The sequence below is a fragment of the Haemaphysalis longicornis genome, unplaced genomic scaffold (genome assembly GCF_048455015.1).
Source record: "Haemaphysalis longicornis isolate Haplotype H1 unplaced genomic scaffold, Haemaphysalis longicornis Haplotype H1 scaffold_1, whole genome shotgun sequence".
NCBI lineage: Eukaryota > Metazoa > Arthropoda > Arachnida > Ixodida > Ixodidae > Haemaphysalis > Haemaphysalis longicornis.
This window is the reverse complement of record NW_027526203.1, coordinates 297,957,420-297,974,398: the sequence shown is the minus strand read 5'-3', so window position 1 is coordinate 297,974,398 and position 16,979 is coordinate 297,957,420. Positions and strand designations below refer to the sequence as shown.

Here is a 16,979-nt window from a genome sequence, read left to right as displayed (position 1 = left end):
ATGTCCTCGCATTCAGATTTAGGGAGCACCTGCGTTCTGCACCTGCGCATAAATCTTCGTTTACTTGCGAGAGCGTGTTTTTAGGAAGTTAATTCAAAAGTTTATAACGTCAGAATTTTGAGAACTGTGATTGTATCTTTCAAACTACCTTTTGAAATGAAGTTGTTCGTGGTACAGATTTATGATGTAAACAAGGAGGCAGCCGTAAAGGTGTTGCTTAGTTCTAATTAAATACATTTCATACGCGAAATGCAACATTAGTCTTTCAGAAAATATTTGCTTATTTACTGACTTAGTTAAAGACGTGCTGAATGAGTTGTCTTTTTTATTTCCAGCGGTTTCTTCATTTACTTCAAATTATACAAGGAGAATGGCAACCGACTATTTGTAGGGGTTATGGCAATCATAAGACGATTTATAAGGTAAGACGTACTGGCGTACATTTTTAGACCAATAATTATATAAAATACCCAGCGCTGTAAATCTCCCGGGTCTGTTTTGCCCATTTGCATTTGATGACAAATCCTGCGTACAGGGCACCAAACCCAACGAACGACATGGCCGTACACAGGATTTGAATGAAACCTTCATTAGCACGGTGAAATCCCGAAATGAGTAACGTCTCGATTGCATAGGGTTGTGTCAAGGCGCTTACCGCAGTTTTTAAGAGCGAATGCTCTTTATAAGCGACCCCAAACCATCCACCGCCGGCGTCGGCGGCGGCGGCGGCGGCGTCCGCAGTGCTCTTTAAAGAAAAAACAGCATCCGGCGCCAGGTTTCGATCCGAGGACTTTGCGGGCCGCAGCGCGACGCGCTACCGACCAAGCCACGGACGCGACGGTGATATCAGTGTTAGACGCGCCTTATATCTTTAACGCATTCAAACTACGTCGTCAGCGGCGTGCGTTGGCGACTCAGCGGCGTTATAGCGGCTTGATAACTGCGTGGTGTACACGTGATACTACAAACCCGATGGAAGAGATGGAAGAGAAGGCGGCGAGGCGTTGGGCTGCGGGGGCCGAGCGCAAGCGCCGCAAGCGGGCCGACAACCGTGCATTCGCACTTTCACATTCTCCCCCTCGGGGAAATGCGGGGGAATTTTTCTTCTATAAAAGTGGCATGCTGGGCCCGTCATTTGTCTACTTGGCTCATTGTATTGGTATTGGTCATTGGGGTGCCTTGAGGAATGGCATACCCACTCTGGCTTTCAGGAAAGAGCCGGAAATATTAATCCGGACGTCCTTTCGGTTTCATCGGCGGAATTCGTTAAAAAAACGTCTCTATACCTCCACGTTTACCCTAGCAACGTTAATACACCCATGCATGCACAGCATGCTTTAGACGGTGCGCTATAAAATGTTGGAAGAAACAGAGCGCCAGCTGGGTGAACTCTGCCACTTTATTTGAGGGAACGTGCCCACGCAACCGATGCTTTTCGCGCAGAGCGCAGTCACCGATAACAACCCACCCTCCCGCCTCTCCCACAAATGGAGGGACAGCGGTAGTAAATTATCTCACTGCGAGTGCGCAACCTCTCCCTATTCCACTGCCTTCACAGCGCTCTGTCAAGGTGATCTTCACAACCTTCTCTTATCTCCTTCCGCCAGGCGAACCAAACATGTAGGCGCAATCCGCGGAAGCATAAATTTGACTCTCATGCCAATACATTTTAAAAGGCTAAAATAGTTACTCTGCTTCCACCCCCCCCCCCCCCAAGTCTAAACTCTATTTGTTAGCCTACTAATAGCTTTAGAGTGGCAGAGAACACCTACGCTTATGTGACTGAAAATAAGGTCGCGAAAGCGGTTGTTCAATGCATGCACTTTTTTGCAGTGCTTGTCGATGTAGGAGGGTTTTTGATCATTTGTGTTTGCCCACTGTAAAGCACTATTGGTAGTCATCAGCGACTTGTCTTTTTTTTTTTTTTCAGGGTCACGGTTCCGACGTTTTTTATGATTATGTGCATGTACTTATTACCGCTTGTAGCGTCTGGTCCTAATTCAAAGGACTACTACAGCCGATTTTACAAAGAAATCCAAGATCACTGGTGGGATCTGCTTTTGCTTATTCGCAATTGGAGAGAAGATGCTTTCATCGTAAGTTACCTCCGACCGGACAAGTGTTTCCTGCTCTTTGCTTTCTAATGACACTCTTCATAGTTGTCTTCTAGTTATCAGGTGTTTACTTTTGTTAGGACAGTGTGGTGAACGTGGGCTCAACCTGAATGAGTCTGCAACAAAAAAATGTTCCCTCATGTTGAGCTCGTTGTACACATACTATTTTTGTCTTCAAAATGTATAATGTAAAATGTATAATCCTTCGGGGCCAACGTATATGGAGCACTACACACCTGTACGTTTCCGTGGGTACAAGCATGTAGTGTGACTCATGCGTTCGTTAATCACGCGTGAAGTAAATGAGTTTGCTACTACCCAAATGAGTACAATATTGCAAGCAAAAAGACGCTTCTACTAAAAGCGCGACATGAAGTGACGCGGTAGACCGGAATTGAATAGCCACATTTGTTTTTTATAACAAGAGACGAAGGTGAGAGTATTTGCGAAAAGTAAAAAATGTACTACAGAACATTTTTTTTTTTCATTTGTAAACGGCGATACTTTTGCGACGAACTGTTTTCTTCCCCCCTTTGTGAAGTCACTGGGGGTCGATCGTCTCTTGAATCAGACTTTTTCTAAAGGACCTGCAGTACTCTGGATACTTAAACGACACCCATGTTACTATAACTTCCAATTCTTATTTTCTTAAAGCAATTTTTTTTTTTTCATGTATCGAAAGCATATGCCCGACTTTTCTTCCGACTTGATGCCTCTAGCTATTTCGAGCCCTCTTCACAGAAAGCGGCCTTCTCCGTCGTGGCCCATCTCTCTCACAGTGATAGCCTTTAACCGGCGCCTTATGCTCTTGTACGGACGTACGGTTCAAAAATTGGGCAGCAAAGGGTTTAAACTGGACGCGTCTGTACTTTTAAGGACCACTTCTAGTGCCGTAACCTGGCTATTCATAACATTAGGATAGAAAGTAATTGGAAGTACTGCTGCGCGGTAAAGTTCCCCTTCGAATCTTCCAGTTGTTTTCATTGTTGCTACGAATTTTCACGCATCGACAGTCACGGTTGCGCTGCTTAAAAATCTCAGCATGTTTCATTTTTCATTCACCTTGGTGTATCCTTTCTGAATTTAAACCCACGCTTTTCATGTTCCCATTAGTATTTGCTCAATTGTGCTACATGTACTTTGCAGGCCACTTTGCCTCATCTTTGGTATCTCTCGTCGGATTTTCAGTTGTTCCTCGTTTCCCTCATAGTTATACAAACCTTCAAAACGTAAGTAGTCCTCCAAAAACTTTTCTTAGAAGGGCAATGTCTGTCAGCCAGCTATCGATTATGTTCGGTAGAACAAAAATGTACTGTTATTTAGGTTGTTGTAATAAAATGTAAAATTACAATGGTACAGAAGTTTATTTTCGGCATAAGACTTCATAAAAATGTACTGTTTCAGGCAAATTTGTTTCCGTGCGTGAAAATTTTAATATGGTACAAAATAAAACAGGAATAATTCTGAAAAAAACTTTTGTTACACCCTAAGTTCTGTCGCTTAGGTCTTGCAAGGTTTCCTTGTCAATTGAGCACGCACTCACTCGCAAATTATGACTTCTATGACAAAAAACGGAAAAACTGTGCTGCTTTTCGCAGTGGCAGCTTTGAATCGTTTATTATGTGGGGTACTGTTTCTCGACGTGTACCTGTCGCCTTCTGTGCGTCACCGCGTTTCATCGCTGCTAATGCGGGGCCGAGCACAAATATAAAAAACTAGATGCTTTTCCCATTTCGGAAGTTGCTGCGTATTTTTTTAGGTCCCTTTGCTTCTGAGGCGGAATATGAACACTCGACCACGAGTCTTCGCTGATAACAAGTTTTGTATTCACGATCTTTAGTGTCTTTCAATGTCCAGGACGGAAAAAAAAAAAAACACTGCGGATGGTAGAGTTTGCTGCACCTGAAAGCAGAAACAAGCAAAGTACACGCTGTTGGTCCGTTTCTCAGGCCCATACCCACGCGTAATTTTGTGGGTTTGTTTTACTCGCTTTAAAGAGTGTCCTTGGAGTGTCCTTGTCCTTAAAATAATGTCCTTGGAGAATTACCACTACATCACAGCGATACGTCTACAGCTGTAGCTGTGCTTTCTGTCAGCTTGAAGTGACCCCCTGTAATTTTTTTACTTCTGGTGGTCTTGTTTTTCTTACTTATTTTACACTCAAAGACCGCTATTTATTTTAATGAGCTCCGTCGGGGCTAGAGCCTCCATGATCTCATCACTTATTTATATAAAGATTGCATGGGCATAGCTCCAAAATTTGCTCGGTTTACCTCCTTGCACGAACGCGACGTAGTTGTTTATTTCCAAAGCCGCGCCTGCCATATATGTGACATATATGCTGATGCTACAAAATCACAGTGCCTGCGCTTGGTAGGAGTGGAGTAATGAACAGGGTTTGAAGCTTGGGTGTTTTAGAACTGAATACATTATAACAAACCACTCGCAGAAATACGCTAGGCGTCAGTCTACTTGCGCATGCACATGCATTGAGGCCATTGTTTGTTTGGAGGACCAAGAGCACGACCCCGTCCCGCACCTCAAGCTAGGAAGGCAACAATTCCCCTCTTCGTCTTGAGAAGCGGTATTGCCCCCGACTGTGGTACAGGTGAACCAAACTCTTGGACTACTTTTAGAAGGAAAGCCTCACATCTTAATTTTTCAGTGTCTTCGTTTTTGAGGTACAGGAGTGAAACACAGAAAAGTTCTGTGGGGTACAGGAAATCAGAGTGCGCACCGGGAAAAGGAAACTGCAGCGCCGGAGGATGATTCTTAGGAAGCGCGACGGACTATAGAACGCTCAGGACGCGGCTTGTGTACGTCGCCAGGTGGACTCATAGCTTCCGATTCGACATCACTGTGGGCGACAACACTACAGTCCCTACAGCCGCGGGCGGGGGAGACTGAGAAAGGTGCCACGGCAGAACAGGTTAGACCAGCAGGAAATTACGCTCGTCGTAACCGGCATCGGGAGGAAATGGGTGTGGATGAAGCTGTGGCAGCAGCCCGACGAGAGCAACATGAAAGATCAAGAGCAAGCTAAACAGCAAATCAGCAGTATGTTCAACAAGGCTTTCGCCTTCGCATTAAGTGCTAAGGATCCCCCGTGACTTCTTTAGCGTACTCAAGATGTGTTTCATTTGTGCGTGGCAGATGGTCTGAAGCTGCAACTCCATGTATTGCAGGTTTTCCTGCTTTAAGGGGTCTTGCAGACAAAATACAAGTAAATACAAGTTTGTTTTATCCGAGAAATTGGGCGTTTTATAGTACCCCGCACTTGTCCGGCACCGAACGATGCCTTATGCACTCGGAAATTAAACAATTTAGGGTATAAATTTGATTTTCCCGCTGAATCGTGTTTCGTGAGGTTTTCAATGACGTGCAGGCACTGAAACAAACGTAAGTGTGCGGACTCAGGCTGCAGCGAACGGCGGAACGCCTAGTTGGCTGTCGGTCTTCCCAAATGGCGCCACCACACCGCTCGGGACCGCTAACCACCCTCGCTTTGTTTTGTACCGGATTTGTGCCGGGATAATTTACGATTGATAGTACTCCTTTTGTGATTGATTGATTGATTCTGGGGTTTAACGCGCCGACGCAACGCAGGCGATGAGGCGCGCCGTAGTGGAGGGCACCGGATTAATTTTGACCACCTGGGGATCTTTAACGTGCGCCGAAGTCTGGTACACACGGGCGTTTTTGCTTTTCGCCTCCGTCAGAAAAGCGGCCGCTGCGGCCGGGAATCGAACCCGCGACCTCGTGCTCAGCAGCGAAACGCCTTAGCCACTTAGCCACTGAAACATTGGGTATGATAGTGCGGGGAGGGAGCTAGTGGGTCGCATGGCAAGTCTCTTTTTAGGGGCGAAGCTCCTAAAGCCATGGGTCTGTCCATCCCTTGTGTCTCGTGGTACGTGACCGCCGCATGCTTTCGGAGATGTCGCAAAGTGGGCCGCGTTGCACGCGCAAGAACCGGCTGCAACCGGCAGCGCAAACTCGGCACCGGGAGCGCGAGCTTGTCTGTGTTCGCCAACGGAGGCGCGAGCGCACGTGCACTGCGAGGGGGAGATCACGCAAGAGATCACGCCACGAACGCAGGCAGTCGTTCTCGGAGATCGAACGAGACGCAAGGACCTTTGCTCGTTTCCTCTCGTTCCTCCCAAACTTCCACCTCTCCGATCCCCTCTTCCCACCCCTGAGCTGTGGGAGAACCTGGTGACCAGCGACCGTCTGGACGTCCAGCAGCTCCTGGCATCCAGAGCGAAGGCTCTCTGCTCACTTGATGGATTCCCGGACTAGGGAACCACTCCCACTTTAGAAAGCTCAAATAAACGTTTTCTCTCTCTCTCTCTCTCTCTCTCTCTCTCTCTCTCTCTCTCTCTCTCTCTCTCTCTCTCTCTCTCTCTCTCTCTCTCTCTCTCTCTCTCAGGCACAAGTTCGCCCTACATAAAAGTTCTTTCTTTACCGTTGTGTCCCATCCTACGTGACAAATTGTGGTGGAGGTGCGGGGTAGTCCTCGATGGCGCGGGGTCTTTCACCAGGTCTGGGCCTGGGAGCATTGACTCCGAAAATAAAAGTTGATTTCTACAATGTACGCACACAGTCTTACGTCTTTCTTAATGATGTAATGGGCGAACTTTCACGGGAGAGTTACGGTTACCGATGATCTCCCCCTCTCGAACTTCGCACCACTTATCATCATTCATTCCGTGGATATGGCGTGATTTTTTTTTCCTAATTATATAGCTTATGTAAGTGAAGTTCGCGTTAAAAGTGGCGTCAGTGTATTCTAACGAGGCAATCTTTCGAATGAAGCAAACTTGAATTTTGTCCGCGTGGTCCATTTAAAGCAGGAACACCAAAACTCTGTAAATCTGGCGAAATTTGCTACCCACTCTAAAGTATGCTCCTACCTCCTAGACATTAAACTGCACAACACACTTTGAATACAAAACCCGAAGTTGCAGCATGTTATATGCAACGTCTCGTGGTTGCGTGTTTCTATCCCCCGATCTTCCGAAACGGTAAAAGTATTTTTTTCTTCCTATCTGAGCTCGGCAGCGCACTTGGCGTGATGCAGACGACGGAAGGGGGCGTTCGCACGGCTACAGACAAAGGCCGAGAAGAAGCGCCTATTTTAAAAGTACCATGTACCGAATCGTACTAGTGACAGCGGTTGCTGCTTGGGCTGCTTGGGCCAACCATTACACATAATCAGCGGATCGTAATCCCGCTCCTGCTTCCGCTACACAGTACTGTGACTTGCTTGACTGTAACAGTACTCCTCAACGGTGTCCTAATATAGTAAGGATGCCGTAAAAACGGTGACGATAGGCTGCGACGCATGCTCTTGCGTATGAATGAACCAGCAAATTTTCTTTGAATATATCCTGTGACAAAACCGGCGTCTACGCGCCGCTTGGCACCACTTTATGCCAACTGGTCTAGGTTAACCTCGAGGCTGCGCATGATGGCTCATTGTAGCTCCCGCTGCTAATTTGGTGCATTAAACATGAAACCTGAATCTATTTAGGAGTTATCGTTTCTGAACAACCATTAGGTTTAAACGAGAATATACAAAATGTATTTAACTACTATGCTTTATTTAAACAAAATTATTGAATTTCCAATTTCTCAAGGACAATGATGTGACCATACTTCAATAGCACGTTAGTTACTGGCAAATACCCACCACAGTATTCTTTGTAGCTGCTCAGCAAGTGGTCAGAGGCAATGTTCTAGCTGGTGATTACTAGCAATATATATCAAATTCATGTGCTGAGTGCACACACAATTTGTGCGCTCGCTGTGTACCGCTCTTGAGTGGTTTAGAAACTACATACTTGTCGCATATTTTCATTATACATGTTAGAGAGAAAGTGTATTCAGTTTCAATGTATGTAAAAAGAAGACATATTTTTAAAGTGAGATAGAATTAAAGCTAAAACAGATTAAACAACCGACGCACCCATGTTCACGTCATGCTCTCTTTCTGCCGCATATCATTTGTGCACAATTATTAATTCGAAGACTTTTAGACTGAAATTGGTGCATTGTACTAATCAGGTGCTGAACAGCAAAACGCAGCAAATGGCTAGTCACTGTTTTTGGGCCTCAGGTAGTCCGCCAAGTACACCGCTGCCTTCTGAGGTACCTATGCAGGGTGACTAAATATTGGGGCTATTTATTTGTTTCATAAACATTTTCATGCATCTCCACGCGTGCTTTCCTTCCAGGAAGAAGTGGCTGGTCACGTCGACGTTCGCAGTGTTGTCTCTGCTATTTTGCGCGATTGCAGCGTGGCAGATATACGGCACAATCATGACGCCCTTTTTAGTGGCCGTGACGCCGTCCTTCAGGTGCGTGACGTATTACTGCGCAAATAAATTTTTAAACCATGTTCAACTGGCAGTATTATTATGCACTGCACATGCGTAGGGGAATAGCGCCTTGCAAGCTCCTGCGAACGAGCTACGCAGACGGAAACAACAATTCTGATTCCGCACTTCGAATTCACGGCCTCGCTGAGATTGTAGCGTGATCATAACGGAAACTAAAGTGCGTTTGGAACCCTCGGGAACGTGTCTTTCACGTATAGTTGATATGGAGAGTGGAAAGCCGGCCTAGTTGAAAATAGTTCATGACTGGAACTGCCCACACACACACAAAAAAAAAAACAATACCAGGGTCCTGGTCCCATTTTTCTTGTGCGCAGTTCCAGTCAGTTGATATAGATATAGGATGTGTGGAGGTCAGTGTATGCGTTCTTGTCTGCAGCATACCAGCACAGTTTGGTCGGCCCGGCTGTTCGGCATACAGCGGCCCACATTAACACGATTGGCGGAAACCGCCGCTATAACTGCCACAAGCGCCACGGGGCGATAGGCACCGGGTTCAAGATAATGTCTCGGTATGCTTACAGCGGCTTGTGGTAACTTGCTCCGATCGCTTTGGCTGCTCGCACATGCCTGATCGCCACGTAGACAACAGGATAGTTACGGAGGCCCTCTGTACGCTTTTTGCTCGCAAATGCGCCCTCGCACGCCACTCCCCAAACCTCTTCCTGTCCGTTCTCGCTCCTGCCATGAGGAATGGAATGGAGGATGGTTCAATTCGATTATGGCTTTTGCCGCGTTCGTACTGCTAGCGCGAAATCTGTTGGAGCAGCGCGCATTTATTTCTTTATGCTTTTTGTGCCCTTCAACGTGTGGTATTTTCATCTGCATTCGTAAAAGCCAACAGACGGCTGGTACTTCCGGTTACGCGCTTACATTCCACCTCAAATATGCTGAGGTTTCGCTCGTGCTGAGCAATGTAGATGTGTATGCGCCATGCCAGCAGTTTTTGTAGTACGGACTCGTCCTGTTTACATATGCTTCCTCTTCAATCGTTCTTTCATATTGTCTGGTCGTCTGAATCAAGTGACACAAAAGACAGACCAAAATTTTCGCATTTCAATTCCCCAAGAAAGTCTATCGTCTTTAGAATGGGCCAAGTTTTTCGCTCGTTTCCAGAAACTCGTGGGGTAGCTTCAGCACGTAAAAAGCAAATTTAAATTCTGCTTTTAACCCATTCATTCAATCAAGAAGGGAGCAAAATTGTGTCATAGTTAGGGTCCCCTTTGTTCTTATTTCACAAAGGTAGCTTACACAATCATATTTTTCTCTTCCAGCACATTCATCAACACACTGAACAGGTATTACTCTCGTCCCTTCTACCACGGCGTGTGCTTCTTCTCGGGCTGCGTGACATTCCTAATGACGCAAAAGTATGGGACAAGAAAAATCTCTAAGGTAAGTGCCGCATTCCAAGTGAATAAACTGAAGGGGCTTGGCGTTTGTTGGACCGCAGGCTAGTCGTCGGGCATATTCCACATACGTTTGCTATTTTGTTGGAGATTAAGTGTGCCCGCAGTTCGGCCAATGTCCATCATGATACGGATGAAGACGTTTCTCCCGTGTTGTTGCATTCTTCGTCTCTGTGTAACCAGGGCGGGAGCTGTTCGTTACACACCCAACGGAACTCTTCTGCGACTATGGTCTGCACTGGTCTGCATAAACGTAAATAGAGTTAAACCTGGATATAACTAAGTTGACAAAAATTCGCATTTTTTTCTTTATATCCAGGTTTTCGTTACATGTAGGTTTCGAGTTAAAGCTCGCGCGAATGAAGCGGAAATGAAACCAATATCCTAGGCATCAGTAATGCTGAACTCACCCTTGTTCAAGGATATATTTCACACTGAAAAAACTGCGTGATTTTTGCTTGCTGCTACACGGCCCCCTAATTCACGAAACATAGATAAGTACCACTTTTGCTTTCTGGCACTTTTCGGTGCCTTAACGCGTTTCAAGAACCTAACTTACGCTGAAAGGGTGCCTTTTTGCGAACTTCATGCTCTTTTCTGCAGTCAAAATTGTTGAGGGGATGCTAGCTGGGACACTGTATCGGGCGGTGACGTTCTTCTTTTTCGCCGGCAGAGACGGCATTTAAAATTTCGAGCTTGTCTTGAAAAGACAAATCTTTTCGTATTCAAGCGGCAGAAATCATTCATGAACCCACACCACAGGTATCAGAGGACAACCGTGACGCGACTACACGCCGACAGGCAGGCCTAGCACCTAACCGACACCGCACTCACACGTGGAAATGCACGAGAGATTGCAGTGCGGGCGAAATTGGTGCATTTCGCCCGCCGATTTTTTCAGAAAAATGGCAAGAAACCTTGAATCATCAGCGTAGCGAATTTGTTACATCCAGGTTAACCGTCGCAACCCCTTCGTTACATAGATATCGCAAACACATGGGCTTCAATGAAGGTGGAAATGGGGAACTGGAAAACGTCGTTAAATCCAGGAATTCGTTACATAGAGGTTCGTTACATCCAGGTTAAACTGTAAGTAAAATAGTGTTGACATTGTTTAGAAGCTGTTTATATTTGCCTTCGCCCATTTTTGTGTAATGTTAGACTTCGTCGATAATTTTGTTTGTACTTTGTACTTTCAGCTACCGCATTTATTATTTCTATCGTTATTTTTCGCTCGGTGCGCATTTATTGGCTCTGAGAAGCAAGGTTTCACCCTAGAGTGAAACAAACAAGTCAGAACCATGGGGTTGCTACGTTTAATATCAGAGCGTTCTTTCTGTACTTCCCACGGTTTCTTTTGGCCTTCCTGGCCTCAGAAAAAATTGGTCGGCCCCAGCCGAGATGGGGCCTCGCAACCAGCCGCCATCCTCAGAAAAGGAGATGCTGTAGAAGTGAGGGCGCCATGCCGCTTCCCTATGTGGTCGGTTATAGCGGTAAAACCGCCCAGTGGTTCTCGACATACTCATGATCTCGCAGGGCAAAGACGCCGCGTACAGTGATTCTGCGCACTTTATTTTCAGTCAAGAAGCTAATGTTACCTTGTTCCGTTCCACGCTGACGCACTGTAGGTACTCCAGGGGGCCTGCTGGTGCCTGGGGCTCTCGTGCGGCCTCTACTGCCTCTTCATGAAGCACGACTGGTACCGAAGCGACGGTCGCGCCACCGAGGCAAGGAGGATGCTTTACGCATTCACCGATCGAATTCTTTGGTCCATATGCCTGTCCTGGTTCGTGTTCGCGTGCGCCTCTAACAGAGCAGGTGAGTTACAAGCGTGTCTTTTTTTGTGAGCGATGATTGTATACGAACGTGAATAAAAGACTAATGTAAAAAACCACACTAACGAACAGCCGATACGCTAATAGCACATAGACACCAGATATTTTTATGACTTGGAGTAGGTTCGAGCATTACTGGCCTCAAACTACGGCACGGAAGCGTGCTTGCAAAATCGGTAATTAAAAAAATTGCTGTGTTTGCTGGTAGTTACTTACTCGCTGCGTATATTATCTAAATGTATAGAAAAACAGCATCGCGAAAGAGTTTTTTGAATAACTTTTACAAATCTCTGCTAGAAAGATTCTGTATAAATAATTACTAAACTAGCCTGAGTTTCCTGTTCGCAAACACCATCTCAATTTAGCTGGCCCGAATGGCAATGCTATCGTCTTTTCGCGCCTCGTTTACATTTTAAAACTCCCGCAGTAATTTGCCAACTGCACGCAGGCAGCAAAATAAATATGATGCTTTCCGGTTAGCAACAGCGGTTGACTTACTCTCAAACTACATTCCACGAAATACGCACATTGTCGCAGTTGGCTTTTCTGAGTGGGGCGTTCTGCCTGGGCTTGATTGAGAAGAAGTGGAACTTCTAATCACTTGTCAACGAGACGGCAGCTGCTCTGTTCATGCCCTTTACTTGAAATTAAGGCGAGCGTTTCAAGATGAAAGTAAGCCTTGGCTCGATAATAATTTCCCTCCTTTTTTTAAAACCCTGGGAAGCCCCTCTCCGAATCCTTTCCCCTTTATATTCTCCCCCCCCCCCCTCGTACAAGGCAGTACTGTTTTCGTATTTAGAAGAAGAAGAAGAAGAAGACTTTATTTTTCAGCAGACGTTGTTACAATTCCTGCTGAAGGGGCAGGAGCTAAAGGCATTGAGTGCCTGACGAGGGCTCCTGACCCTTTAAGAAGTCTGAGCCGTCTTGTCGGGAGAGTTGAGACTGGGAAGCACTTAAGCATCACGCGCAAGGGATAAGGGCCCTGCTAGCGCTCCTAAAAAACCGACGACTGTACCTAAGGAGGGCGCACCATTTCCCCCCTGAATATCGTGCCCCAACCAATTACGCGTTGTCACCTTCATATTGCTATTCGTGTCCATGATTTTATTATGGTGCAATAATAATTTTTACTTTCAGGTCCTATAATGCAGCGCTTTGCTATACGGCCATTAAATAAAACGGGACCCTTGGGCCTCTCATGCCGTAACCTGCAGGTCCCGTGAGCCGGTTCCTGTCGTGGGAGGGTTTCCTGCCCCTGAGCCGACTCTCCTTCGGCGTGTACCTGATACACTCGCCCTTTTTCTTGCTGTCATCCCACATCGCCCGCGAGCGAATATTCTACTCGCACTACACCCTGGTGAGTGAAACGGCATGTGCGCTCAGTAGTCTGCGCGCATTTGAGCGGCCTTCAAATACCCGGCCCAAGCACCCAATCCGACGAGCACGCATTATCTGCTGAAGCCACCAGCTCGGTAGTGTTCTAAAAGGGCACTCTTGCGAGACCTCCCCGATTCTCGTACCATCATCCCCCATACGCATCTGTTAGTAGACGGCGAGTCAAGCCTAGCACTTGACGCCAGTATTACAGTCGCCGTTCCCCGGTGTTGCTTTTGCTGTTCTATGCTTTAACAATCATTATTTCCGTGAGCAGGGAAGAAAAAGTGAGAAATACACTCCTTCATTTCACTCGCGTTTATATAATATTCACAGACGTCAGTGCCAGTGTGTCACGCCTATCCAGCAAGGGCTATCTCAGCCTAGCTGCCCACTTAAAGGGATCCTGCGACACTTTTTTTCCAACTTGTTTTGAAATTTTAAATGCTTGCAGAACGTAGTCATCCAACACACGCAGTACTTAGATTATGGGGTCGCAAAGTACCTCGGCCAAAAATTCTGCTCTATGCCCATCAGATAACTTGCAAACTCGCTCAAAAGATTTTTCTCTCTTTCCTGGTCCTGACGTTCTTCGACCGCTCGAATTACGTCATTACGGCTATGTAGCGGCGGTTGGCCGATTTTCCTTCAGTTGCAGCAATGAATGGGCTTTTCGATAGCAACTTTACAAATAAAGCCACAAAACCAAAGCAGAAACGGAAGGCGTATCTGGTGCGACGAGCAAATTACGCAGTGCCACTCCGTGCTGGCGATAACTATTGCTTTCGCAGTGCTTCCAGACGCGATGGAAAGAGTGAAAGCGTCCATCGAAAGTGTAGCAGGGTCCCTTTAAAATATTGCGTGGTATCTTGGCAGAAGTAGCTGTCTCTTCCGTTTTGTTAATAAAGCGAAGCTTTCTATGTTTCACTCATGGTATATACCGCGTCGAAAACGCACTACAGAAAAGCCAACTCCCTCTGACGACGATGATGGCCGTGGGTGAAGTGAAAGGAAAAAACGCTTTCCGTGTTTAGAATCAATCCTGGATCCTTCGGGTTATAAAGCCGACGTCTAACCGATTGCGCCATTGCATGGACATGCAAAATTAGACAGAAAAATCATGCCTTCCTCCGTCTAACGACGACAATGGTGTAAAGCGAAGCTTTCTTCGTGCGAATTCAAATGGCGAAGGGTATAAGTCAAAGCCGTAGCGATCAAAAGTCGAAACTACGCTCAAGTCAAAGTCAAAGCTCAATGAGTGAAAGTCCAAACCTTCTGGGAGTGAAAGTCCAAACTCAGACGACAATCGAGGAATCCGTCACGGGAAAACTTGGCGTTCAACCATCGTTGTCGTTAGACGAAAGGGTGCATGACTTCGCAGTGACGAGCAGTAAGATCTATCTGTAAATAAAGTATTTGGTTGTAACTATCGTTAACATCCTACGAGAGGGGATGATGACATCTGGGATATAGCATAGTGGAAGAGCGGAAGCCATGGCCGGGAATCGAACCCGCGACCTCGTGTATCGCACTTCTATAGCGAATTAAAAAGAAGGCAGGGAAGTTAATTTGGCTACAGCCTAGTTTGCTAACCTGCACGCGGGAAAATGAAAATGAGCAAAAAAAGAAAAATCAGAGAACGGAGAAACGTTGGAGCAGACACGTGTTGGAGCCCCTGTCTGTTGAAGCAGACAGTTGGGGCAGTGTTTTAAATGCCACTAATGTTGACAAAGGGTGATTCGGAGCCAAGGCAATGGTCGCTACTGTGGTCGTACACCATGGAAGCCAAGACACGTTCGCAGGGCCTGAGCTTGTATACCCTGAACTGACCGCGTAGTGGTGCAACACGCTCCAGAAAGGGGTTCCAGGAACGAAGAATTTACAAAAAGAAGAAACTAAACTCATGAAGTGTATATATGAGCGAGAAAATATAATTTCTTGCTAATTGGAAGAGCCGAGTAACCAGTGTATGATTTGCCACACAAAGTTTGCGTGTCGAGATTTCTGCAGTTGAATTATTGAATTTGTGCTTGCATTACGTGCGCGATTATGAGTGTTGTTGTTTCATAAAACAGCTTTTTTATGCTGTAAGGTCAAATTGCCTTTGATGAACAAAGTTTACTTTGGTTTCCTACAATAGCGAGAGCCAATGCAACATGTTGCAGCTTTCCGAGCTGTGGGCGCCGAATTAAGTACACCGAACTCGAAAAAGTAAGACGCGTGCTACATTTCATATCATAAGAATACAATATCTATACAGAGAGAGATTATTCCGACATTCATGATAGTATATTAGAAGAGCCACAAAATACGCAAGAAATATACGGGATACATCATGTTCATTAAAGCCCGAGAAATCTTTTTTTACAGGAAACATTTGTTTCAAACACCATTTATATTCAACCGATAATAAGGCTCACTCCTCACAGAAAAATGTCAGTACGCTGCGTGGGAATTGCTTATTGTGTGCCTATTCCCTTTCAGTGCGCTTCGCAGACCTACAGGTACAAATCGTAACAAATTTATGGGTGGTAGCGGTGTACACACACACCTCCTTTGTGGGAGTCCTCTGAATTCATACAGCTTCTCGGTTACAGCATATCTGGCATTCGCGCGTACAGAGACTGGCTACGACACTTCATTGAATTCGTACTGGCTTATTTTTTATAACTGCAGTTCAGTTTGTTCCACTCCGAGTCGCTGAGATTTAAGAGTATAATTATAAGTGAATTAATGCGGGGAAATGGGAAGAATGGGCTCACCATAGTCTCTAACATTTTATTCTGATTTCTTTTCCCCCTTCAGGTGTCAGCATGTTTTTCCGTCATCGTCTGGTGCTACATCCTCGCCTACATGATGTTTGTTGCCTGTGAAGGCCCAATATCCAAGTTGGAAATGTTGATATTTGCACGCCGTAAGCGCGGGCCACCTGTGCGCAAGATCTCTGAACTGGCAAGCGGCCACAATGAAGACGGCAGGGCGCCTCCGTTCACTAAGGACACCTACCCTGTGCCAGCAGACCCCGCGCACATGGAAAAGGGCTGTCGGCTATGACGAATCCCCACGACCCTCATCAGTGGTACCATGTTGAAGTGTTAAAAACATCGTCATTTAATAAATTTCACCATTTTTACAGTAATTTCTCTGAAAACTAAACGAACCATTTTTACTTCCGTACGACCGGCGAGCAGAAGAGTTCCTGAACATTATTTGCTCTTACGACTTAATCAAAGTTGTAAGTACAGCACACAAAACGCCCTAAACCTCTTTCTCCTTCGCATTCATTATTCCACTACCTCTTACGCACATTGCTCACCTGGTGTCTCCTGTAAAATTACCTAAACACCCTCTAGTTTTTCTAATGTCCTGAGCGACATTTACACGAAAGGCGATGTGTAACTATTCTCGGCAAAGTTTCAACGTGCGTTATATGGCACACCCCTCTTTATCGCGCAGTTACGGTAAAACGCCGGCATCAGACACGCCTAGCGGCTGCATGGTTCTTCAACCAGTCGCCCCCCCCCCCCCCCCTCCGCTTCTTCCCTGTTTTTTCAACCGCGGCCGCCCCAGAGTAGTGGTCAACCTTGGCTGCAGCTAGTAAATGCATGAGAGGAAGAGTTCAATTATTTTGTTTCCTAAGCTTCCTGCGGGACGACACATTTTTTGCAACAAGCGAGAAGCACTCCGTGGGATTGGGACCAATATGATTTGCCCCTCAAGTACCGGTCGCCAGCATTCTCATCTTCGAATCGGAGAAGGGATCCAGTGGGAAAGGACAGACTATAAAATGCGCTGGTATCTAAATAATAATGGGACGTCTTCCACAGGGCACAGATAACGATTTTATGTTGT

General features: G+C 46.1%; 1 protein-coding gene across 1 annotated transcript in view; it reads left to right on the top strand.

Annotated features, from left to right (window-relative positions):
• LOC144148808 (nose resistant to fluoxetine protein 6-like) overlaps window positions 1-16,597 on the top strand; it is a 39,493-nt gene extending 22,896 nt beyond the window's left edge. The window contains exons 8-15 of the mRNA XM_077680328.1: window positions 336-422; window positions 1,931-2,096; window positions 3,261-3,343; window positions 8,348-8,470; window positions 9,784-9,904; window positions 11,547-11,736; window positions 12,968-13,110; window positions 15,933-16,597. Coding sequence (XP_077536454.1) covers window positions 336-422; window positions 1,931-2,096; window positions 3,261-3,343; window positions 8,348-8,470; window positions 9,784-9,904; window positions 11,547-11,736; window positions 12,968-13,110; window positions 15,933-16,181 — 1,162 coding nt within the window. The 3' untranslated portion in view covers window positions 16,182-16,597. The remainder of the gene's footprint in view (window positions 1-335; window positions 423-1,930; window positions 2,097-3,260; window positions 3,344-8,347; window positions 8,471-9,783; window positions 9,905-11,546; window positions 11,737-12,967; window positions 13,111-15,932) is intronic.
• The last annotated feature ends 382 nt before the right edge of the window (window positions 16,598-16,979 follow it).